The 26,633-nt window shown below is 41.8% G+C and overlaps 1 protein-coding gene across 1 annotated transcript in view; it reads right to left on the reverse strand.

Annotated features, from left to right (window-relative positions):
• SPNS2 (SPNS lysolipid transporter 2, sphingosine-1-phosphate) overlaps positions 1 to 26,633 on the reverse strand; it is a 141,620-nt gene that overhangs the window by 77,383 nt on the left and 37,604 nt on the right. Inside the window, exon 2 of the mRNA XM_075032466.1 lies at positions 26,520 to 26,585. Within this exon, the coding sequence (XP_074888567.1) occupies positions 26,520 to 26,585 (66 nt within the window). The remainder of the gene's footprint in view (positions 1 to 26,519; positions 26,586 to 26,633) is intronic.

Here is a 26,633-nt window from a genome sequence, read left to right on the forward strand (position 1 = left end):
ACTTGCATTTAAACCCATCACTGAGCAACAATTTCACTAAAGAAAGAGTTTTAACCTACAAAGCCCTAACAGGCCAGGAATGTCCTCTTCTGAAAGTACACCTTTCTGTACAAGTTCACCTTTCCCCTTTGCTTCTCCTCCAAAAACCCCAAAGCATTAACCCAAGACCCTCTGTTATGTAGGAATGAGGCTCTTGATAGAATAACCTCTGCAAAATCTTCTTGACTTCAGAGTTCACTCCTCCAGCCTAGCAAAAACGATCTGGCCAGTGACACCACTGAAAACACCTGAAATGAGGCATTCACACCATACTCATTATTAATTTGGAACCTGGCAGAAATTGCCAGGTTTCAAGCTGATTTATACTTGGCTTTTGTGTGTCCACATTAAAGATTTGGATGAGCGCAACTACATCAATTTTACTGCTGTGTAGTATGAACATTTTGCCTTTTGCTGACTGTCTTGGGTTCAGCAAACCCAGAAGGATTTGGGTGGGACACTAGAATACCTGGAGATCCTTCCTTAGTCACAGGGTTATGACTCTCATTAATTATCAGGTAGTTCTTGGAAGGCAGGGTGGGCTTTTGGCATTGTCTAACCCCAGCCGTCTACTTTTACTTGTATAAAAGGGGGTGGAGGGGTAGCATAGGGAAAAAAAAAAAAGGCAAGAGCAGAGGACACACACCCCTTTGGTTGGAATGCATGTATAAAATTAAAGTGGTTAAGACCCAAATTATGAATTTTTCATGGATGATGATATATGATAGCTCAAAAACGTGCAGAATGCTGAACTATGAAATTATCTAAATGTCTCTTCTTTTTTAGTATATTAAGATGTCAAAGCTGCTTTATAAATAACACATATCCATTTGCATCTATATTTTGTGAGCCATATGTTTGTGTGTATATCAATTTTGCACTGTGATATTTGATTGGAATTGCAGATTTACTCTTTTTACATTTAGAGTAAAATAAATAAGAGATAATACAGAAATGTTAAGACATGAAAAGAAGCACATGCACATTATATCACACATATTTCAATACTAATGCTATGAACGCTGCTGTTAAGCTAGCACATAAGCCCTATTGATACTGCTCAGTCCCTGCATCTATCCCAAAATCCTTGAGCAAACAACACCTGTTGAATAAAACTACGAGCACTTACTCAGTGCTTTCATCTCTTGTGTTTTACAGAGAAACTACACAGCCAGTCTGAAACCCAGTTTAGTACTCTATCCCCAGGAAACCAGTCCCCACGTGAGACTGTGGGGCTGACACCTTTTAGGAAGCCCAGGCAGCGGTGCTGCCCCTTCCCTGTAGCGCACACACTCCTGGTGCAGAGCCCAGCTTTGCCAGACAGGGCTGTTGCACGTCTCCGGCACAGGTCTCTGCTCACGCAGGCTCCCACCTCCCACTCAGCTGGTGCGTGCAATGCTTGGGGTAGCCCAAGAGCCCCACGTTCTGCTGGCCCTGGTTCCCTGCTTAGTTGCAGGACAGGGACTGCCTGGGTAAATGCTCTCTTCCCCACACAAGGGCATTTTGTCATGCTCACCCACCCCTGCAGCACAGTCCAGTTCCCTGAGCTGCCCATCCCTGAAACCCTTAATCTCCAGTGAACTTGGCTCTAGACGACCAAAAGTGGCTTACAAACATCTACTCTGCAAGAGTACATCTGTCCTGGCCCCAGTCCAGCAAGGCACTTAAGCACATGCTTATATTAAGCACCTTAGAGTCATCAGTTCCATGATTAAGTGCTTTCCTGAATTAACACCAAGGAGCTCGGCACCTTGCAAAGCTGGTGCGGCAACCTGGCACAAAGGATATGTGACTGTTTATTGGGAATGAGAAGTAGAAAATGACTCTGAATTGTAAAGAGCAGTGTGCCCATGGCAATTTGACCTTAGCCTTGGAAGGACACTGAAATTCATTCATCTCAGAATCAGATATTCTGCCATTTTTATGATGTAAAAAGACATGAAGCTAAAAAAGCTTCCAAGGGAAAATTAGAAACATCCAAGTCAGCATCCCACCATTTCAAATACCGAATAACCTGATTAATTCAATTTTGAGAGATGGAGGGTGTGATCCAAAATTCACATTCATCAGTGGGATTATTAGCTTCAGTGACCTCTGGATCATAAATGCAAAGTCAAATTCTGGAATTTGGGCAAAAGTAGGCAAAAAGCACAAACCTCCTCTTTCCAATAAAACAAATGAAAAAAGGTTGTACAACGCCTTTCCAACAATATACATCCTGCTGTTACTCAAATCCCTTTGGAGAATTTATTTTTGGAAGGTTCTGAACTGAGCTGTGAGCTTTGTCACTGGTAAGCAGCTGACTTGACAGCTCTACAAGGTGTAAAACGAAAGGACAACAGAACCTAATAAATAATAGGTAATGGAGCACAGCTGTCATAATAATAAATGCAATTTATATCAGACTATTTATGACCCAAATATGCATCAGAGCATTGATTGACTCAAATAAATGCAGAATATGATGGCTGTGTGGTCTGTCAAAAGGATGTGCCTGTTACGGGCATTTCCCATGAATCAATTTTTGCAATTACTCCTGCAAATGACAGACGAGACTCCTGAACAACAGACTGGCTTGGCAGAATAGAGGTGAATGAATCTAGGGTGCGTTATCAGGTGGGATGGAAACCCGAGTTACTCTAGACCAGGAGTTGAGGTTCTGCAACAACTAAACACCATGAAGGAGAGATCTGACCCAGAAGACAGAAAACTGCCAGCACGTTCAGTTGGAGAGAGGGGCAGCAGAAACATGTTTAATTTGTAGAGAAAAAGATGGCTGCAACGTAAGGCAGAGGGATGCATTCCAGTAAAGGAGCCTGGCACTTAAGCCACCCTCTTCCTATGTGGCTCCTCTCCTCTATTCCACTGCATTTTCTGCTCCTTGCACTCACCCGCTCCCCAGTTAATATCGACGTGACACCACAGCAGGTGCAGCTTTGGCTCAACCCACTGCCACAAATCTTACATACTAGGAGAGCGCTGTGATGGAGGCTGGCATTTCATTTGCCTCTTCCAAATCAACAGCTCCTCTTCCCATTTACACTTAAAGCCATCTCAGAATATTACCAACTCTTGAGAAAATGTACAGTGCAAGCCAGGGCAGAGTTAGAAATCCGTCAGGATTTGGGATGAGCTACTGAAAAGGTAGTGATCGCTTTCAGAGCAGCTGTGAGCAGGTATAGCTATGTCCGTCGCCATTATGTATGCTCTACAGCTAATTTCTCCGGTAAACGATCTCCAGCAGTGCCAGCAGAAGTGGCTCAGTCCCAGCACTGGGTGGAGCTGAGACACATTTCTGCAGGAGCAAATTATCATGTGAGCAAAGGATGAATAAACAGACACATAATGAATGCCACCCCAGGAGGGAGGTTCTTTTAAGTACAGGTATTTTCAAAAGTAGATCACATTTGTCTTTATACCTCCCTTTGTGGCTTAGCCGCTGAAATGCCGACTGCGGTGAGAATGCAGGAAGAGTATAATTGCCCAAACAGGATGGCTTGGTGTCTATTTCTGCCTCTGAATGCCTGTCCCACCCTGTACAGGTGCACAAGCACCTTCCCAGCCAGCACTGCCCAGCTTTTTCTGTGCATGGCTGGAATTACAAAAATGTGCAGCATAAAAAAAAAACAAACAAACAAACAAAAAAAAAAAAAACAAAAAACCCCACCTTACACTTCCCTCCCTCTCCTCTCCTCTGCCCAAACACCCACCAGAGAAGGAAAGCAACCTCCCCAGCCTCTACTACCTACTTCAAGTACTATAGCTTCAGTCATCTTTCAGGGATTATGGCCAGGGACCTGCCATTCAGCCCACACTTTCCCCTCTCAAGAGCTGTCTGTGTACCCAGTGGAAAAGTAAACCCCCAGACAGTGGAAGCAAAGGAGACGAGGGGAGAGAAGAACTGTCGACTTTATATTTAACAGTCACAAAAAGCTCCTGCCTACTGGAACTAGACTTCATTGCTCTTATTTTTCTCTTCTTTCCCTCCAAACAAAAATCTACCAGCTTGACTCTACAACTGTTCCCTGAAACAGCTCTGACCCATCAGCTTTCCGCCCCTTGATTCCAAAGACACCGTTGTCTCTGTCTCACTTGCTCTTTTCTTACAGGGACTGATCAACCCTTTGTGTCTCAGAGGGGCTTCTCCTGCCAGCGGGTTGTCCATGTAGTATAACCAAGAAGGAAGAGAGGCATTGACAGAGAAGCACACGCAGAGCCTGCCATTTCCTCAGTTACTAGAAGGTTGAGAGGATCACAGGCACCTCCAAGAAAAGATTCCTTCTTTCAGTTTTGACTTCAAGCACAGCGTTTATTTTTTTCCTATCAGGAATAATGCTAGAAAGGTTCAGGTTCAGGTAAAAATAGCTTGCTCGCTCTACACAGGGATGCTTGGCAAGAAGAAAAATAGTGGCTATCTTTGAACTCTGAGTCAGCATGAAACCATATATACACATCTAATTGAGTGCTGACAATGTGTTTGGCTCTGTGGAAGGCAAACCCAGACAGCCTCTGCCTCAAGGGACTGGCAATCCACTTAGACACAGCAGAGAACTATGTTCTGTGAGGTTGTTAATATTTTCCCAACAACAAATTTCCAAACAATGAGAACACCTAAACACCCAGCTCACTCTGGATGGGATAATTTACGGGTGTGTACAAGCACAATCCTGCTCTTTCTGCATGAGACGCTGCCCTTCTGGGATTTGTTTGAGCCATTTCTACTCCAGGGACTTTCGGTTGTGAATGCACGTGTTTCTTAAGCTGCTTATGAGACCAGCTGCCATCTACCTGTGATGGTGAATAAAGACTCTCTCAATAGCCCAACCAGTCCCTCTGTTTCACAGACATGTTTTGCAATGCTTCTTTTTTCATTTTCATTTTCATTATAGTTTGATGCTATAATACTAATACTCAGCACATACACACACAGCACATTTAATCACAGTGAGGCTTGGGACAATTTAGAAAGGAAGATAAACATCGTTAATTTCTACTTCAGGGCTAAGGAAATCAAGACACAGGAAAGTGACCTGCCCAGGATGAACTACAGAAATCTTGAACCCATACAGGTCTTCCAGCTTCAGCAGTGTCCTGTTTACAGGACCATATCTATGCTAAAGGTATTTTTGAAGGTCTACAACCACAATTAAAAGCAAATTTTTTTCTTACAGCACCATACAAGCTAAGCAAGAACAAAAATCCTTTCATGCTACTTCAGCATTGAACCCGACAGAGTTCAGACACAACGTAGTGATGTGACCAAGGTAAAAGCGATATCTGACTAAGGGACAATCCAAGACCCTGGGAAATCTCAGGAATGTGATTTAAATCATTCATCCTTTGGTGGAGATGAATTCTCACAGTACAATTGCTTGTACAAAATATCACCTTCCAAATAACCATTATCACAAACTCTGCTATAGGTACGCTGTTACATCATGCTCCGCAGGGACTTTGTTTTACTTCGTTTCTAATTCAACGGCCAACAGATGGATCATGTTACTGCCTTTTGCCAAGTGCAAAACACAAGTTCACTGGGTTCCAGACTATCATGCAGACTAGAAGTTTCTGACAAGTGTAAGGACCTTTGAAACACACCATCAGTTCCATATGCCATACAAAGCTGTCATATACTGACAGCATCGAACACAGGAGCATTTTAAAAAAAAAAAAAAAAGGCTTGAGAACACACCAAATCAACTGGACTTAAGTATACAAATGTTTGGTTTGGACATGGCTTGAAATTCTCTCCCAGAACAGACCACAGTACAAGATGAAATAGAGAATTTTATAAATGCCTCATTCTTGTGCAGTTGTGTCCTCAGCAAATTCACGAGGAGAAAAGCAGTGCTTTAAAAGGTGTGGACCTAATTACTCACACTGTTTGCATTTCTCTAGTATCTCTCTGGTTGGCAGAACACTCTAGATTGTGTTTCCCTCCCTGCAGATGCCACTCATCAGTATTCAAGCTCCAATCTTGTCTCTTCCGTAAGGAGCATGTTGCACCATGAGGTGTCAGTTTTTTCCTTAGAGCAAACTGATACAAAATATAAACAACATGTTTAGGATGACTATATACACACACAGTTGACATACACATTTACATTGAGAAGGCGGCTGCTGTACAATACCACTCAATTTCATTTGCTGTGACAGGGTCAGAACCTGGTTACAAAAACACACTTATGAAGACAGACAAGGCCTGAACACGGTTTTCCTGGCAAGTTAATGACTGACTCAACAATACACAAGATGCAGCCCTGGGAAGAATTCAGTACTGGTAATTCCACCCCTTTTCCTCACTGCAGAAACCAGATTCTTCCAAGAGTTCACCCGTACATTCCCAGCAAAGGATATCCTGAAGGCTTGCTTTGCTCACCTTAGCTAACGAGAAAAATTGCTTCAGTGGGAATTGCTGGGAAATCCACTCCTTGAAAACAGAAAATCAAGTAGGAATAGCCAGAAAGCCAGTCCAATAACACACTAATGCCACCTGAGCTTTGAGAGGAACTGTGTTGGGCAAAGAGCAACCACTGTGGTCAAATATAAGTCACTGCTGTCAAAACTGCCATATATAGTATAGTATATCATTGATCCATACAGTGGTGAGTATGTGATGTTACAGATGCGAGAGAGATTTCACTCACTCTGTGGATTGCTGCACAGGGATGAAGAAGTATTTCTCTTCAGTCCCAAGTGCCTAGACAACAGCTACAAGAAATAACTCTAACAAAAGTGAAGGCTAAAAAAGGAAACAACCCTTACACACAAGTACAGTTGCCCACAGACTGGCAAAGACTAGAGTCCAATGGCCATGGCAGTTCCTTACATGAGTAGGCTTACAGAAAAAAACATTCAAATACAAATCAAACCACGAAACATTCAACTCAACAAACCCATCTGCAAGTATGGCTGCATGTCCAGTAGTGGAAGTAAAACCATAGCTGTAAGACATGAACTACTGTCATTCTGGTCTTCTAAAGAGCCCAATTTAAGGGCTGTTCAGAGGACAGAGGACAGTTTGATCACCACCTGTGAGAGGTGCCTATAACCAGTGAGCTGTCAACTGCTCTGGCAGACACCGGCACTGCTACTGGCGGGCTGAGACAGGCAGGTGCCTGCAGCCAGCAACGTTACTGCTCGTAACTAGAAGACAGAGAGAGACCCAGAAATGATCAGGTACAACACACTGCAGAGAACACGAACCCTGCCATAATATATACTGCCTCCCCTATCAACTTAAAGGAAAGATAAACAATGTTCGCAGCCTACTTTCTATAGACCTAAGCTGATCAACCTATGGTGCTCCCTTCTATGGTCCACAGCATACCAGAACTCCCTAAAGAGTAGTAATGATGTTTCTCTCACTTAGGCCTCACAAATACTGCTATAACATTTCAAAGTTTGAAATCAGTCTGGGTTTCCTGATTCAGGCAATCAGTGTTGTAAAGGCAAGAAAAAAATGGCTTTGAATTAAAAGCCAAGATCTAAAACAGCACTCAAATTTTTTACCTAAGTGTACAGTGTAAAAGCCAGCATTTTACTGTGCTGTTCAGTCTCTCTGGATGTCCAGCAAATTTACTTGCAGCAGGAGCTAACTTGCTACTAGATTAAATTTTGAACAGCTGTACAGAGACACATAATGTAAAAAGAAAAGAGGAAAAACCCAAACCCACCTTCTGCTTTTCACTTTGGGAATTACAGTGATTACATTACCATTGTTTTAAAGGGATTTGGGCAACCTAAACATCAATAAACCAGTTACTGTGTTCCTAGAGATGTGCTTCACAATACAAGGCTGCAGGCAGCAATCCAAAAGAACAGTTCCAGCGTACAGCTTACAGTCCACCGCTTCCCTTGTGCCTAAACCAGTGCTTGCTTGACCCTGCAGCGAGCTGATTCTGGGACACCACCAGCCAGCCAGCCCTGATGAACATCTTTTGCAATGAAATAAATAGTGTATTTCCTAGCAGAATGTCTTCTATGGCTACAGCATGTGTTTGACTGGGGGATTAAAATTTACCCATGAGAACATTTCAGGAGGAGCAGACCACCTCTCCCCATCAGTTAAAAAAAAAAATCGTCACACCTGGGTCAGTTCCACGACCTGGTTCATTACATGGCAGCCAAAAAGAGAGGGCAGGAACAGGAGGCTGTGGCAGAGCTTGCTTTCCATGGCAGTGCCATACAAAAGCCATGCAAATTATTGCCTAAGACAGCATTAGACTGCTGACACTTAACGGCAGAACCCAGAAAATGAGCTTGTCTGTCAGTGTTTAAACCCTGCTTTTGCATTTCTTGCCGTTCAGAAACGAATGATTAAATAAGTCAAGGCCACTTTTGTTTTACAGCCACTTCCACTTTGAGTTGTTTTTATGCAAAATGCTTTTAGCATGGTTTGATTTAGATTCCTGACCAAAGTTAACGGCAGGACTCCCACTTGATTCAGTGGGCACTAGAGCTGAATTTTTTGTTTAGATATAACTCCTTACAAACCCCCAGTGGCAACAGAGTTCAGAACCTCTTTACCAGAAAACATGTTTTAGTATTTCTAAGTTTACTGCGCCCCTGTAACATAAAAGATTATTACTGGGAAAAGTACAGACAGCATCAAAAAGAATTGTCAAAAGGATGAAACAGGTCCTTTTACTGTAAAACATGAAACATACTGGAAAAGGAACAACTGATGTGGGATATAGAAGAGATCCAGCACCATGAGTACCATGGAAGAGGGGAAAACTGAACGAGCTCCTCTCTTAGAAGAACGACCAGGTGGCATCAAATAAGACTGGCAGCTGCAAAATTCAAACCAAAGGAGACACTTCATGCACAAAACTTAACTAAACATTGGGATTTTATCACAGCTCAGAGTTTATGTTCTTTCAAAACAGGACTGGACAAAGTCCTAAAAGAATACTAATTTAAGGACTGTTAAAGATAATTCCTCTTGTTCAGAAAGTCCTCAGCTATGCAGTTGACAGGGTGTACCAGGGAACTATCACCATACTCTTGTCCTAGTCTTTTATTTTTTTCCCTATATATGTGCTATTGATCACAACCAAAGACTGAATAACATACTAAAAGGACCTCTGGCCTGGACTGGTACAACTATTCCCACGTTATTCTGAAAAAAAATAATTAGGATGACAAAATTGCATCTGCATCATTTCCACCAGCTTGATTAGGCAACGGCTTATTAACATGTTATTGAGTTGCACCTAAAATTATTTCTAAAAGCTGGCACGTGGTTCACAGTTACATTTCTAAAACCACAGGTGACTTTGACCCTGCACATGCACACTCACAAGGTAAAGTGATGAAGTACCCAGTCCGTTAACAGAAGCTTTGTCCCCTTGCAATTTCTTCTCCATTTGACTTAACTGGCTCTGACTGTTTGAGCACTTAGCCAGTTAACACAGTGGAGCAAAAGAGGACATCACCCCTTCCTGGGTGCAGCCTCGGTGCTCACACAATGCGTGACATGGGTCGGTTTGCCATTGTGCAATCAGTTGCAGGGAAATTTCATTAACTTAGCTAGCCAATTAGGATGGATTTGTATCCATTCTGGTCGATCCTGAATTAGACATGAGATCCCAGAGGTACAGAGATTGGTCAATAGCTTTGCAGCACTGCAACATTATAAGTGACACTGCTACAAGATTGGTTTCGCCTCAACATGACTAAAATACACCTAAAACAATTTTAGTTGCTGTTCTAGAAAAAGCCAGTAATCACTCCTAGCACTCACAGAAGTCTGCATCTGAAAGAACAGCCGTTTTGCTTTTCCCTTTCTGTGCAGTTTTCCAGGACGGTCTGCACATGTGCCACCCATCTGAGAGTTTCAATCACAAATAAACCTCCAGCAGGGAGGAGGGCTGCTCTCTTTTGCCAGGAGGACGAGGCACCTGTACCCAGGGCTCAGGGCTAGAGAAAGGTATCTTAAGAAAAGCATTTAAATAACCACAAACCCAAAGGATCTCTGTCTTATTCTAGTCCCTTCCTCTGCTTGGTATCTTTCTTTTCCATTGCAATGATGATACCAGGCACACGCTACAACCGCATTCACAGAAGCCTTTGGAAACAAAGGTGGGATCTTTTAAAAGAACTGGTCAGACTTTCCCTTGTGCCAGTACTAGAGCTTGTGTGGCCATCTGGAGAGCAAAATCAGGGAGCTGTTGAGGACTGAAACCTAAATTTGTATCTTTTCTGGCAGGGTCCCAGATCTATGGCCCAGCAGTGCAAGTGCCAGGCAGGCAGTATAAATGGGTAGGCAGAAGCAAGCCAGTTTCCTTAGGGTAGGAACAGTTACGCGCTCCTTTGCCCACAAAGCCTTTTCGACCACAGCGTGCACAGCAAGAAATGACAGCCTAAAGCTGATAATGCAGAATAATCTAAATCCCTTGATCCTTGAAATCTGCATTGAGTACCATGAATTAGATTTAATGAGCAATAAAATACTTTAAATCTGTTATTCTCTTCATAGAATGATACATCATTTGTATCTGGTATAAAGAGAAATGTTCCTTGTTTCCAATTTGAGATAGAGGGGGAAGACTGTTTCCATCCTAAAGTGAGGTTTATCATCCTTCTTTACTACTGTACCACTAATCCTGCATCCTACCTCAACTAATATTTTAATTTCAAGTAATTAACTAGTGTGCAATAGGAGTTATTCTGTCTCAAAGAGAAATCAATCTCAAAACCTACTTCCTGCAGCAACAGACAACAGCAGACAGAGGAGACACTTTGAAAGTATGGTGTATTACTAATAAATTATTTGCTACATGTAATTTACCAACAGCAGCTTCCTAAGAAAAACAATGCAACAGGAAGTGCTTCCCCTTCTCTTTAGAGTGGAATCAAGAGCTTGTCATACTCACGGAAATTTACTAAAAGAAATGTTCATCTGACATATTCTTATCCCAGAGCTTTTGTCAGACTTCAGGTTTGTTTGGGTTTGTTTTTAAAAAGAAATTCACAAATAAATTACTATTCTGCAGTAGGAATGCCTTGCTAACCTCTACATGAGTCTCTCATAGCTGCTGGTTGCATTTACAAAGCAGGAGAAGCCCTGCAGTGACCAAACATATACTTCATAAATATGCCGTACAAACAGCTAGGGCACAGGACGGCTAACTCAGACACAGTTCCACTACAGGGTACGGGATTCGATGAAGGCTGCTGCACAGATGCTGGTTTTGCTAGCAGTCTCGGCCAGAAAGAGACCCTCAGCCATCGCCTTCCACCAGGGCTGCAAGCTCGAGGGAGATTTTGCAGCTATCAGTCCTGAGGGCTGTGCTGGTGGGAACTGAGGGTATGCTGAGAGGGGCAAGGAAAAGCAACATCAAAGCCTTGCAAATCCACATGGCTGGGCTTTGGAAACAAGGGGGGGGACGACACAGTTCTTTGCTGGCATTCTCTCCAGGCAGCCAGTGGGACTGATTGATTTCTTCTTAATTATCATTACAATTCTTTAGGGGGCTGTTGTACCATTTCTAGTGGGCTTGGCAAAACACATGCTCCCTTTTTTGAAGGGAAAATGGCCATACTCTCATTTTAATTATGCAATTGGCTATCAAATAACACAGCACTGACAGCCTCATTACAAACAATTTCTACTCCAGCCAGGACAGAGGTATGAAATGAGACTTTGCTCTCAAGCTTTTAATGTCTATCATTCACATCCACCAAAGCTGTCCTACTGCGAGTTAAAACTCAAAGATATGAAGACATATCTGCAGATTACATGTTCCAGAAATTGCTCAGGAAAGCATGTAAACACAGGGCAAATGGACAGGAAACACTTTGGGGTTAACAAGAGACCTCCAGTGCACTCCAGATCTGCTTCGGTGTTATCACCGAAGTGCAGGAGCAGAGCACCAATGTCTTTGCAGGGAAGGACAAGGAATTATATTCACAACATGCATTTGTACACGTGCAAATAGAAGTGTGTCAGAGTTTGGTAAGCAAACTGCTTTCACACCATTCTTCTGCAAAATTGTTACCTTTCCAATTCAAGCCTTACATCTTCAAAAGTGCTTTTAGCAGTCCAGGAAGATGGCATCTTTTAAAAATCAATAAAACCTCAATAACTAAGAAAACTATCAATCTGAAGGGAAAATTGCTGATTCATCTCTGTTTATTGTAGCTAACTTCCTTCACAGAGGTCAGTTCAAAACTTTCTAAATTTCTAAAGAGATGAACTTCGCCCTGGTCTTACACTGCCTGCCTCTAGTTATCTGGAGGAAGGCAAACGCTTGTGAGATTAAACTGAATTTTAAGGGATGAAAATATATTACCTCTCATCACAAGAACTTCAAGAGGACATCTGAAATACCTGGGTTTTATTCACTTGCTCTAAGATGCAGGCAACACCAACAAGGGGTATTGCTCTTAAAATCCTGCCATCTGCAGCTTCATGCGAATTCATTTTTTCAGGAATAGAAATCATCATGGAATGGGAACATGCTAAAATCCACAGAAGATATGGATGCAAAAGCAATTGTGGGTGATTGCTTTTGTTTGATGCTAATCCAACAGCCTGGGATTTTCATACTTTCCTCAAAGTTTTTCCTCCAACTTTCCCTCCCTCCCAGGGATCTTAGTGCTTGATATAATAGCTTCATACTTATTTGTGGAAGAAGCACATCCATTTCTTAACACTGCCCACTAAACCTTTACTTCTAAAAAGCTGCTTGCTGACCACAGAGGGAATTTCAGTATTTTGTCCTGCTTAGTTGCCTGCTTTTTTCTGAGTTGCCTGTAAAATACAATAGTATCTCCTGCAATGACAGCTCGTGCTATGTAAGCTACTACCCACCAGGAACTGGACCAAAACCACGCTAATTTTACAGAGGAAATTTCTACAGTGCTGACTGGGTTTCAATTCAAAGCAGCAACACAGAAGGAGGGAAAAGCATCTCTCGATGGAACCTCACAGTTTCTCCTTAACAGCAGTGTCCATCTTTCTGCCTAAGGTGTTGGCAGCGTATAAATAATAACAAGTCCCCCAATAAAAGATCTTTCATGTAACCTCAGGAGACCATTTCATAAGAACATTAGAACAATGGCAACAGATCAGAAAACCATGTAGTCTTGCATCCTGTCTGTGACAGCGACAGCAATCAGATCCTTCCGAGGAAAGTACACAAAATTCCTACACAGGCAGCTGAATTACTCAGAGGCTGGCTTAAGCCCTCCCAAGAATTATAAGGTGTTATCCACATGAAGATCTGGTCTTTTAAGCTCTGGCCCTGACAACACCCCTTGTGGCATTCATTTCCACAAGCTAACTGTTCCCTGATAAGTTTTTGGAGTGCTTTCTGGCAAACTGACCTGTACTGATTGTTTCTGCATTACGAAGAAAACATAAGAAAAACACACACCCTACCTTTTTAAGACGTTCATTACTTTATGTGCTTTTACATTACACTCCCCTCCTTATTTTTAAGAATGAGCAAATTAATGATACAGATAATCTGTAAAACTACTCCCGTAAGAAGGAAGTGAAGGGCATGCATGTGAAGATAAAATGTGAGTACACACAGGGGCCGGGGCTGGCTGGCTGAATTGGACTAGACACATTGGCCAAGAGTGTCGTGTGTGTAAATGCACTTGCTGTCTAGTTTCATTGTGAGTCACGAATTCTCTAAAAGGCAAGGAAGGAACCATTTGCCCTTTCACTTACCCTGTACCCTGAACTAATTCTTACTTGTTTTATTACCCCAGTCATTACACCTGCACAGCCACAGACACTGTGTGTTTAGACAAAAACAATTCACCAGTAGCTGGAAGGGCCAGGAAATAAAACACGGAACCTCCAACCTAGGCTGACTAACAGTACAGCACGGGTCAGAGAGGAGTCTGGATGTGCCAGACAGCAAGATCTACCTTTGGCAGAAAACAAGGCTCTAGCCTCTCAGCTGTGACCATGCTGTTAAGGACAGCAGGTAACTCCACCTGTGCTTCTCTTGGGGACTGTCATCTAACTACAAGAGACAGGCTTTCCAGACAACCACCAAACCCTAACCTCCTAACAAGCTCCATGTGCAAGCCAGAGAAGTTAAGAACATGATCTTACAACATCCAGAATACCCTCAACTCCCACAGATTTGAGTGTCCAGCACGCTTTAGAGGGAGTCTCATCATCATCTAAGAAGCAGTGGTCTGAGCTCAGGATAGGGGACATCAACACTTCCCACTTCCTATCCAATTCCACACGATGCCCATCAGCAATTAAACAACTCTCTGCCAGGGTACAGAGCCACAGGCTTACCCATCTACTTTTTCAAACACCAGCAACATTTCAATAGGCTTTTGTACCACAAAGTAAATACAAAGAAACATTGCTATGGACTGCAATTTGCAATTATGTATTGACTAGTAGGACAAGAGAGCTGAACAAACAGCAGACCATGAATAAACACCTACAATGACAAGCAGTCTTCATCCTACAATGAAGGGGGATCACAGAGTATGTAAGGAAGCCTCTCTCACAATTTAAGTGGCTAGTGCTATTCAAGAGAGATTATTCGCTGATTCAATTTTGCTGGCAGTATTTAGAAATGCTCTTGCCTCTTGCTGTGATAAATGGCAATTTAGACAAAGAGCAAGTGTTTCAGAGTGGCTGGGTGGCCTTCAAAAAGGGATAAATTCATTTAAGGAAACTGTTGAAATATTGACGTATCGCAATGTTTAATTTGCCATGGTTTGTAAAAGGAAAAGGATCATAACTACACTGGAGAATAAATCGGGTCTCTGTCTGTCTTACAGTTGTTATTTCTAAGATTATCACCCACATGAATTTCCAAAGTGTCATCCCTGACGTGCAAAAACACTTCAATACCAAGTTGAACTGCAGCTCCCAGAGTGAGCTTTGCAACTAAACTTGCATCTGTGGATAAAAGAAGATGACCTCTGTAAATGATCCCAGGGTTAAAAGTAGTTTCAATAGCCATGGTGCATGACTGCACCCTGGTTTAAATAATCCCTCATTTTAAATTTCTTCTGACTAGTATCTTTCTGGCAGAATGAGAGCTACTGGAAAACAACATACTGAAATGAATACTGCAATGCGCAAGGTTTGCAAATTCAATGCCTTCATGCATCATCAATTACATTAATGGAAAAAAGGAAAGACAATATTTGGTGAATCCAGGCATTGTTAGCATATTAAAAAAAAAACATTTCAGTCAGGCCTAAATATGTAGGTGAGACTGATGACTGACCGGTGGCCCATGTGAAGTCAGTTTGTGTTCAGCGCCTATTTCATTCCCCTCCCTAGAGACCACACCATCATAAAAGTCCCAAGATGCCAGCTGAGCTTCATTACTAGCAGTCCTATACAGCTGAAAACTGAACCTTGGGGGAAAACCGGTCACGGTGTTGCCAGCAGTTTATTTGTCTGGTGACTAGACAATGGAGTCTAGTTTCTGGACTATGAATTCAGTAAGTACAAATAAGGAAAATTAACCTCTTTTATATACAATGCAAACATTTTCTCAGCTCAGTGGGTCATATACTGTATTGTCCAAGTCATTGGAAGGTATAACATTAGCAGCTGGTAGGAATATCTCACTAGGGAGCTTTTAGTGAAAATTCAACATCCATTGTATAATATCCTGTATTATTACCTTCGCTGCCATAAAACATGCTCAGTGAGAACAAGGGCAACTTTGGACAACTTGCTTTTCAGGAAAATCTGTTCTCTCTCTGCATTTTTTTCCAAAGACATTTTCTTTTAGTATTTTCTCTTTGTCTTGCCACCCTCCCCCCAAATACGACATATTTTGTATCATACTTGCTAATAATTTGCCATGTTACCACATCCATGGGTTTCAAAGCCGTTAGCACGCAGCATGATTGCTACGTTAGCCAAAAAGCTGGCAGTAACTGAAGGCTCCGGACGGGTAAAACAGAAATGAAACCACCTGCGGTTCTCGGCCAGCGATGCCAGCTGACAGAGGCAGGGCACTGTGCAGACCCACACCGCAATGGAGCACCAAGGCCTCACCCATCGGCAGGTGAGACACACGTTCGTGGATTTAGCCTCACTGGTCTTGTGAGGAGCTGGAAGGTCATGTTTCTAAAGCTCAACTCTGTTTCACTTCACATGCCCAAACCTGAATGTCCCTTGTAAACCACAGATTTTGCACACTAATGGCCCAGGACACTGGACAGTACAAGAGCCAGAGCAGGGCACTAGTCTACTAGATTCCACTTATTATTGTATCCACATCTAAAATATCTGTCCCTTGACAGTGACTCTGTAGCCAACAAACTCCAAGTACCTCAGCATAATAGTTAACTTGCAAGGCTGGTGTTTTGACAGATCATGACAGATACTAGGGAAGCTGAACATCCTGAAGTAGGTTTCTTCATAAGAAGGTCTCATCACATTTTATAAGAAATGCAACAAAATAACCTTTAGAGACAGATCTTCTTTCTAGGCCCACACCACTAAGCAAAAGCAACCACATAGCTGATGACATTTTCAGCATCGCGAGCTATAGCAAACCAGTAGTGCCTTAGATTTATACATTCCAGCAGTGCTCCTGTGAGCCCCTGCTTGGGGGACATCATACGGGCAGCATTTTGATGGTGGAAAATGTCAATTTAAAAACAAAACAGGGGATGAGGGAGGACCAAACCAGCAAAAATTATGAGACATTTTCATGTTCCTGTTCTGTAATTGTACCTTCAAGAAGATTGATAAAGGAGATGGAGTTATCTAGTCAAACACTTGCATGGTTCTCGCCATAATAACTCTTTACATCAGCCCTTCTGAACTAATACCTATTTTTAGTATCGGGTTTTTAAAGGATCGTCAACTCAATCACTAATTTTGAGCTTGCAATTTACCCTGGAAGCAATTTTGCTGATGGAATTAGTGCCACTTAACTACTTTGATTTGCAGGCACAATTAGTAAGTTAAGCATTTATATATCCTAAACTACACCTGTAAAAAGGAAGGCTGCTTTTAAAAACAGCCCATATGCTTAGATTGAATGCAACTCAGTTCAAAGACACATGGATCTCTAAAGCACCCTGCACATTCCAGAGTAAGCAAAAAAAAATTTAAAAAAAAATCAGGGGTTTTTTTGTGGCAAAGTTATTCTTTAACTCACTTGTCTTTCTTACATGACCCATTCCAGTCACAAAGGCTCTTATGGAAAAGTACCTTTCTTTGTCAGACTTTGTCAATGATTTCTAGTGTTCAAAAGGTGTGGCCATGGGCACTAAGGCAATTTTATTGTTATTTATATTGCCAGGTAGTTTGGACAAAGCCACAGGATGCTGAACATACAAGCAAGGAGCTGACAGCTAATACCTTCAATTGCTGTGGTGAGCAGAACCACTCAAATCCCAGGGTGGGTAGAGGCAAGGATAAAAACAGAAAGTGTGATTAAGGTGGAATTAAAAACAAAGAATTTGGCGCATATTTCAAATATCCTTCAAGGAAAACAAAACAAAACAAACCCAAGCCCCCCAAAACACTAGACAGACAAATCCTATCCTGAAAACTTCACTTGGCCAAAACTCTTAACAAGGTCAGTTTTAACAAGCACTTCATCACAGGCTTACAGGGTAGGTGATCACCTTGCTTCTACAAACTGATGATTTAGAGAAGAAAGGGAACAGGGAAAAGACCCAGAGAAGAGAGCATTTTGGCCAGTGCCATCAGTAGAACTGTAAAAAGAAATCAAAGCTCAAACTGCTTTACCTGTACTGCCTCCCTAATTCACTTCCAAGTCTACCCCAATTGTAATTTATTGTAACCATCCATTTAAAATTAGTGCAGCTCCAAATAAGCAAGTTAAAGTTGTTATAACATCTTAGTCCTTTAAGGCAACTCTTCGCAGAAAAGGTGTATTGCTATTAATGCTCTCACTTCAACACTACTGTCCCACAAGAGAATAAATTAGAGTTGCCACTTTTCCAATTCAGTTCATCTACAAGGAGCAAGGAGAATGATGCAGTAGGAGAATATGTAAAATAAATCTTGCTTCTGTAAACATTAGTGGATGGAAGGGTTGGAAAGAGGAAATGGTTAAAACTGTCCAAATGTTTAATTAGGAATAACCTGATGTATTACTGAGTGGGGGAATAAAAGAGGTTCAGAACTGAACTTTCCTGGAAAACATCCTTCCCACTGAAAACCAAAGCGCTTCCCTGCTTGCAGCGGCAAAGAACACAAGAATGTGTGTGAACCCCTCCTCCTCCTATTCATCCCATCAAATAACTGTTTTTCATCTGAGATTTAAAAACCTAAGCCATCCTCAGTCACTTGACTAAAACTTGAAAACAACTGAAGGCAGTTTTAACAAAAAATGTTTATGTACATTTACATTTTTTGTGAGAACTAACTTTGAATTGGGGTAAGTGATGGATTATGGTCAGTAGTATTTTCCCTCCAAAACCAGGTTCCCTGCATAATCTAAGCCAAAAATTGGTCTTTGCTCTATAACCTTACAACAGCATACAGGAAAAATCCTGGAATATGCGCACATAATGGGGGTAAAGGGAGTGCACTGGGAGATTTCTTTTGACTTGGTGCAACAATACACCATTCATGCAATTCAGACTTACTTGTGTTAATTGGAATCTAGTTCTGCAGGCTGGTAACACTACCGAATACCATGAGGAATGTTCACTTTTTACGTAACTGATGGCCTGGAATTCATTTTCAAAGCCAGGTATATGTGTCTACCAATGAGTCACTCCTCCTCAAGTGTGTATGGGTCTATACAGGGGAATTAACTGCAGCCCACACTGAAGAAATGTAGTTGCTTCTACCTGGAACACACCACCTGTTTCAGCAGCTTGTAACAGTTAAAGGCTATGGCTCCCAAAATGGTGTTCCACAAGGTAACACCAAGTTTTTTTGCAGCCAGCCACACAGCAATATCACTTTTACAGTGGTCTGATGATAAATCACTATAAAAATTTGATTGTAAGGATGCAGAGTGGTCTGGTACACAGCCCAAAAGGTTTGAGAAGCACTGGTTTAGAGGGAAAGCCACCTGGAACTCAAGACAGGACACATTAGAGAAGCAAAACAACCATATGGGCTGGTCTAGGACCCCAACATTCCCACTGCTACAAAAACACCCTGGCACTTCCAGACTCTACCAAATGCCTGCAGCATTACAACAACTAACAGCAATGCTCTTGCTTCATTGCAAGACAGTACCTACAGCACTCCAGAGCTCCTACACACTGTCAAGACTATTTGGTTTATCCAAATGATCTCTCTCTCAAATCAAACACCTCCTCCAACAGCAATGCTTCCAACTCTACTATATTAACTTGGAAATCTCCCAGCAGGCACACACCAAGCCTGACCTCTTTATCACCTGATCTCAGATCCCTGTATGAATATAGCTGCTTACATTTTTCACAACACAGTATGTTGCCCTGCAGAACTGTAGGTTTGTGCTCTAAGAAAATGAGAGTTCTTCAGGTGTGGGAAGCAAGACAAAACCAAACCAATCTTAAAATAAATCTTTCAAGAGAGAACACTTACAGCTCCCCTGGGATGAAGCACATTAAATATACAAAATGTACTATGAAAGTTAGTTCTATTTTCCCACTCCCAGTTCATAGAAGACCAACTTCCCTTAAAGTCAAGGCAAAAAACCTTCTCCTATGGGCTAACATCTTTAAATTGGGCCCACTAGGTATCCGTAGCAACTGCATGTACAGATCTAGATCAGGGTACTGAGAAAAAATACAGGGCTCCTTCTGATTTAGACCATATACAAACACACCTCTGGTCACCACACTTGAAAATTAAACTTACAGGCTCAGTGAAAAGCAATAATTAAAGCTAAGCAGGTTTTCCACTTACTACCAAAAGCTTTTAGTGTCACTGCAGAGGGGGAGCGAAAAAATTAAGCTACTTGTGAGGTATCGAATGTAAGTACACACCTCTCTTCCAGCAACTGGTAGCCATTAGATGTCTAATAATGACATTAAAATAACTGTTAATGTAACTCAAATGTTCATCTCCCTCTTTCAAAATTCCAAATATGGTGTTAATGAAAAAAGCAAAGGTGGTAAGACTAGCCCTTCTGAAGTATTTGTGCATGAAACACACAATACAGTGCAGATGCCTGCTACATGAGATTGAGTAGCTGGTATTAAGAGGAAGTTGTTGTTTAAAAGAATTACACAATACCAACAAAAATCCCATCTTCCACTATAAAGAGCTTGAATGAAATTCTGAGGTTTGAGGTACATGTGTAGGGGGAGATGAACAGGCTATGTTAAAAACTGTTAGGACTTTGGGTGGAATGATAACTACTTCTCTAAAATCTGTGGGAAATCTTTCCCCTCATTATTATAATAAATTACAGAAGTGAACACAACCTTGGCAAGAGGTGCTTGAACTACAGCCTAAGGGAAAACAGGCCAATATCTACTTACAGAACAGACATGCCACAGGCAGCACAAGTGCACGTTTCTCTTGCAACAACTGCCCTGCCTGAAAGGCCAGTAGTTAGGACAAACCTTCCTTCTGCAAAGCAGGAAGACAGGATGGGAAAATGAATTGTTATGTTGTGTTAGTGGCTATGTAGTATCATAAAATCAAGATGTTAATGAAGACAAGCCTGTCCCTGTTCTAGTAGCCTGCACTCACCTGCTGACACGTACAATAAAAAGACAAAGTGCAACACTGGCTCAAGCATTTCCCTCCTATCAGCAGGAGGCAAGGACATCTTCCCCTCACTTCCCTGCCCTTTCTCCCCCACCAAAGATTATTTACTTTGCAATCTAGGGCTGTCCAGTGGGAGTTCACACTGTAAACAGCATTTTTATAGTTTGGTCCTTGGTGTACGGGGGACAGGGCTAGGGCACAAACACATTTTCCTATAACCTGCTCACTGATTCGAGAAAATACTTTCATTCTTGATTGCAGAGGGATTTCCAAATAGGCTTAACTGCTTTCATGAATCAGACTCTCAGACTGCCATGACTTCTTACCATATCAGATACCATTCTAGCACACAGGAAAAAAGGACTGTTGGAACTTGTAAAGGATTTATGCCGGAAATAATCAGGATCTGGACTATCTCAACTGACTCTACCTTGATAAGGAAAAGACCTACCCTTGTCACAACATTAATCGAGGCACATTGAATGCAGAGCCCTGCTTTTTCATCTTTATTGCTTGAACTGGAGCTGTCCTATACAAACTGTTTAATCCCTAGATCAGTGGCATGCCACAGAAGGCTGGAAAAGTTCCCAAGAAATGATACAAAATCAGGTATGGAGGGGGAAATGGGGACAAAGGTTTTGCTCATTGTTGACATAACTTAGAGGATCTCCTTCTGGAAGAAAGGGAGCTCCACCTAGTCCTGTCATGCAGAGCCCCAGATTGCCAGAGAAGTAACCTGGATTTAAGAATGCTTAGCATGGTTGGGGGAAGGGAAGATGACAGTGGCATGACCTGCTCTGGGTAGGACATGATGGTCCAAATCATTTGCAGTCAAAAATCAAGGTGAGCAACGACAAAGCATTTGGTCTCAACTTCTGGTTTGGACACCTGAGATACCAGGGCCTTGGGAGGTGGTCTGGTGTAAGGAGTCATTCACTCAAAAGGAAAGCCCATGAATTTTAAATAGAAAATAGGAAAGTGTCCAGAATATGAGCTCCTCTGTTCTAGCAAGAAGAACAGTTAAGCAGTAGGAAGTGAAAGATGAAGATATGATTCAGTTATGCATAGCACAGATGAGGAGCAAGACAGTATCTATTCAGGTAGAAGCAGATGGTAGAAAAGAAACATGCGGCACCTGCAACTCATGTAATATAGACATATTCAAGGTTAGCATCCAGAGAAGGTATGAAAAATAAAATAAATAAAAAATGTTTGAGCAGCATAAGCTGTCATCATAAGCTAATGACAAGATGATGGGAGTCAAAGAGAGTTGAAAGAAAAACCTTCAATTTAGCAAGTCTGATTTATCCCATCATTGCACTCCAGTGTTTCAAGACCGTTACTCACTGCAAGTGCTTATAGCTTGGTTGGTACAATCACAGCACACCAGAGCTGCTAATGTATTTGCAAGGTTGAAGTCTAGTGCAAGGTTACACTAGGTCAGCTCAAGAGGTAGGGGAACTCAGGTAAGTAAAGGTTTCACTTTTCAAATGAACAGAGGTTTTAGCTGGAATTGACCCTTACAGGAAAAATGAGCCCACAGCAAGACTTAAGAAAGTACCTGGCATTGCTAGGCTTCCTGGGAAACCAGGGGCTGAAAGGCATTTGGGAGAATGCCCATGTCTCTCCACATAAGCAGAGGCAAGTTCTTTCAGAGCCCCAGTTATCTATGATTATTCACCTTTCATGAGTCCTTCCAGATCTCTCGCTCCTTACACATTTCCTTTCTTCTGACCTTATGGTATAAACTTTTGGTTACCAAGGTTTCCTCTAATGACATCCCTATGCTCTTTCTGAAGACAGACACTTTCCCCTCTGAATTTCAATGGAATCCTTGCCATACCCTCCATTTGATGCCTTGCAGTTTCCACTTGCAAAAGTCCCCACTGTTCTATGTGCCTTCCCCTGAGCTGCCTAGGCTAGAAGATTAAGGTGCCCATTAACAAGGACCAAATCTCTGGTTCTAAGCATTAACCCAGTTGAATGTTGCATATTCAGGAACTGGACTGCAGTTCTCATTCTGGCTCTGCCTCAGACCTGCTGTGTGACTTTGGGCAGGTCATTTCTCCCATCTGGCTTTCTTGGTTTCCCCATCTGTAGAAAAGGGCAAGCCTCATTATTCCTCCCTATATAAAACATCATGAGATCTACAGAAGACAAACTGTATTGAGAGCCAGGCACTATTATTATTAGAGCTCTGGTGTGCTAAATAGACACTGGTAACAGGCACAAACGCAAAATAAATCCAAGGGCAAGGAAAGCAGACAGAGCAATAAAGCACAAAAATTGAAGAAAGAAGGGGAAGAAATCTCGTGAAAAACAGAGTACAGCACTGGGGCACTACTCCTGTGGTCTAATATGCAAACGTAACACTATTTTGAAGCAGCTCTACAAATCTAGTTGTCCATCTTCTCAGTCTTTGTGTTTTTAGCTGCCTGTAGTTTTGGCGAGTCCAAACTGCTGCTCCTACCTAACTCCACACATGGGAAAGACCTTTTCTATGGTTTGGCTTATAAATGTATTGACTGACTACAGCTGTACAGCTCAAGCAGGCAAGGAGATGCTCTATCACCTTCTGAGACCAGCCAGGATTACCCTTTCTCCAGCTGGGAAAAGCCACCAAAAAGAAATGAAAAGCACAAGAAAACTTGGATGCAGACCTGTAGGACAGTTAAGTGAACTTAACTAATATTTATATAACTGTGTATGCAGTGCTTTAAAAAGGAAGATCAGCACAGAATTATAGCAGCATCAAGAGATAACTGAGGCTCTGGAATCAAGATCATTATATGCCTGTTGGTCTACAATGCTACTGGGCAAGCAGCAATTGCGATCCATCTGTCAGCGTGTCCTTTGCTGTCACAGGATCCTTGCTGCAGAGACTACCACGTTCTGCTCCTTTCCATTATGGATGAGGCTGGAGTGCCTCTGTGATTTTTCTGTACAGGGAGCTACAGTGACCCTCTAACCAGTTTTCATTATATCTCCTAGGCAAAGAGCAGCTTTTACCTTGGGATTAATATAAAAGAAGACAAAAATTCAAATTCTGTCTTTGCAATTCCTAAGAAACCAGTCACCTTTGCTTTCCAGAGAGCACCAGAAGCTGAGAGTGTATGAATTGGCTTTTGAACATTTGGAATGAGAGAGCTATGAGATTGGCTGTGCCTGCAAAGAATGGTTTATGGTATGAATGTAGGGTCATACCTTGCCTTTGGTAGATTTCTTTTCCCCTTGCTGTTTGAGTTTTCAGTACCACCTCTTCCTAAATCTGTGTGCAGCCTTGTTTCTCAGTTAAAAGGATTTTCTTTATTATTTTTTAAAGCCTGTTTGATGAGTGATATGAACTGCCAGTGAATACTACATTTCACTCCCCCTCATTAACATTGTAAATTAATTTAGGACTCATTTAGATGCAGGATTAACAACCTGAGGACTAATCCACTCTTTATTCAGAGGACATATTCAGGATGAGCAGTCTTTCGTCTCACATCACTCAGTTAGTTAGCAGGACCATCTCTTGGGAATAAAATGATCTTTCTGTCTGTCTGCTTGCAAAGGAACTGTTCAAGGTTAAGGCAGAGGTCTGGGAGACATCAGTCCTGGCCCCAGTTCTTCTATAGGCTTCCTCTGCAACCTTGGTCAAATGCTTTTACACTCTGCATCCATTTTCCCCAATTTGCACATCTAGAGACGTCAGACTTATCGAGAGCAGACAAAAGATTAAAAGTAGTGTTTATGGTGTTCTAGGCCAGTGTGTTTTATTTCACCAGGGTTAAGGGTACATGGGCCAACTGCCAACACAGAAACTTGTTAAGCTTAAGTAATACATTTAATAAGTTTTCAGCTCTGTGTCCCTACTCTTACTTACGTGAAATGGTGTTTTATTTTGTGAGAACTCTCCTCCTGTGATGGCGCTGTGATTAATACATTATTTATATTGCAGGGGCAAAGTCAAGCCCTCAGTTTTCAGATCAACAAAAAACCAAGAGAAAAATGTTGCTTTTCTTAAAGCAACAACTATGAGTTACAAAACATATGACACACTCAGCAGCAATCTTGCAATACCTCAGTGATGCTGTTTTCATATGCCATGTATGTTTGCTAGAGAAATAAATAACGTTTCTTGCAATTAACAAATGAAATGCCCTGTTGGAGCTTAGCTCTTATTTGCTGTCAGTAAATCATCTGCAGAAGGATTTCATCCACTGAGGGGAATGAAGATTAAATATATGCTTTGGCAAGTGTCATTTTCCACTAGAATATTTTCTTGAAGGCACTTCATGTCTAATGATACATTGAGGACTTGTTCCTCTGAGTACAATAAATAAATACAAATAATTGCTGTAGAAAAGAGCCTGACGGACAACCAGTGCCACTGTGGGCATAACTGATTGATGCTGCTTATAATCGGTAACACTTGTAAAGCTCAGGCTCTCTGTTCTGGACATGTGCTGTACACATCAGCTTAGCTGAACTCTGCTGTCCCACAGGAAGAGAGTTTTTAAAGCCCTAATACAAACTGTTATTAATTGTGTGTATTGCAACATTACCAAGAAGCTGTAACCACAGGTGAGGACCCTGCTGTGTCACAGGTTGCAGAAAATAAAAAGGAGGATACTTGCAGCGGTTCACATAGTTTGAAATCAAAGGCCAAATAATGGAGCTCCAGAACATTTTCACCTCTAGCGTGATTGTAAAGAATGAATTATTTTATACACTTTATTGTTGCCTACAGTTTCACGGACAAGCTCCTGACAGGCATTTGGGATCCACTGTGATAGCATAAGGAAAAAAGCATGGAAAAAAATGTCTTTCTGGCACACTATTTCTAATCCTAATTGAATTCTAATTTTTTCAGAGATATAATTGTTCCAGTGTGGTTCCCTCAGACAGATGACAGTGACAAGACAACCACAGCACCACAAATCTATGACTCCAACTAATAATTCTATAGGAAACTTCCAAACCAGACTGTTTCTCTCCTTAAAATACTGCATTTGCTCTCCAGCTAGTCCTTTCAACTCTCCATAAAGACCAAATGTGCTGTCATAACTACATGAGACCGCTACTCAACGTCATCAAATCTAGCCCATTGACAAAGGCACTCCTCTAAACCACCTCAGGACTAGAGGCCAGAAAAGCTGGGTTTGTCCTGGGGTTGTACAGCTCTGTCTGCAGATGTCTGCAATATTAAAATGTCTGCTACATTAAAAGGACATCACAATTGCAATAATCCTTCTTCATTACACACAAGGAGAGAAATGTCTGAAGCTAACGCTACCAAATCATAGGGATATTGTTAATCCATGAGTTACTGTGAATGCAATGATTGTTAGCCTTTCCTGCAGTTTTCATCCTCAAGTACTTGTCCTGATGAGTTTTACATTTTCATGCCACACTGTACTCCCAATTACTGTACATTCAGCAGATTCTCTGTAGAGCACATGAAGGGCATCATACATCACACTTATTACCAACCTACAGAGAGTTAAGAGAAGTGAGAACAACAGGATGCTGCTGTTGGTTTATCATGAGTTTTCTGATCTAGGGGAAGTAGGCACCTCCTATTTGAATTTAGTTGTCATAAATAATATCGTTAGGCTTGTTTGCTTTTGGCACATTCTGCACTCAAGTCATTCTGATCCCTGATCTCCCACCCAGCAGCAAATCAAAACCAAAAAACCCCTCATGTTCACTCATCTTCCTAGTAAGAGCGTACTTCACAGCCAGTGTGTCCAAGGGCCATAAATGAAGAAACCTGAAGGCACCCTTCTGAGAAGCGGAAGGTTATAAAAACCAGCGAGAAAACAAATAATCTTACCTGTCTGTAATAAGCCAGCCCCACTGTCTTTGACTCCAAAGTGCTGCTGGATGTCTAGTAACACACCTGCAGGGAAAACAAGAGAGAAGAAACTCAGTGCCTTCAGCCTTTGAA

Source organism: Buteo buteo, chromosome 7 (assembly GCF_964188355.1).
Source record: "Buteo buteo chromosome 7, bButBut1.hap1.1, whole genome shotgun sequence".
Classification (NCBI taxonomy): Eukaryota; Metazoa; Chordata; class Aves; order Accipitriformes; family Accipitridae; genus Buteo; species Buteo buteo.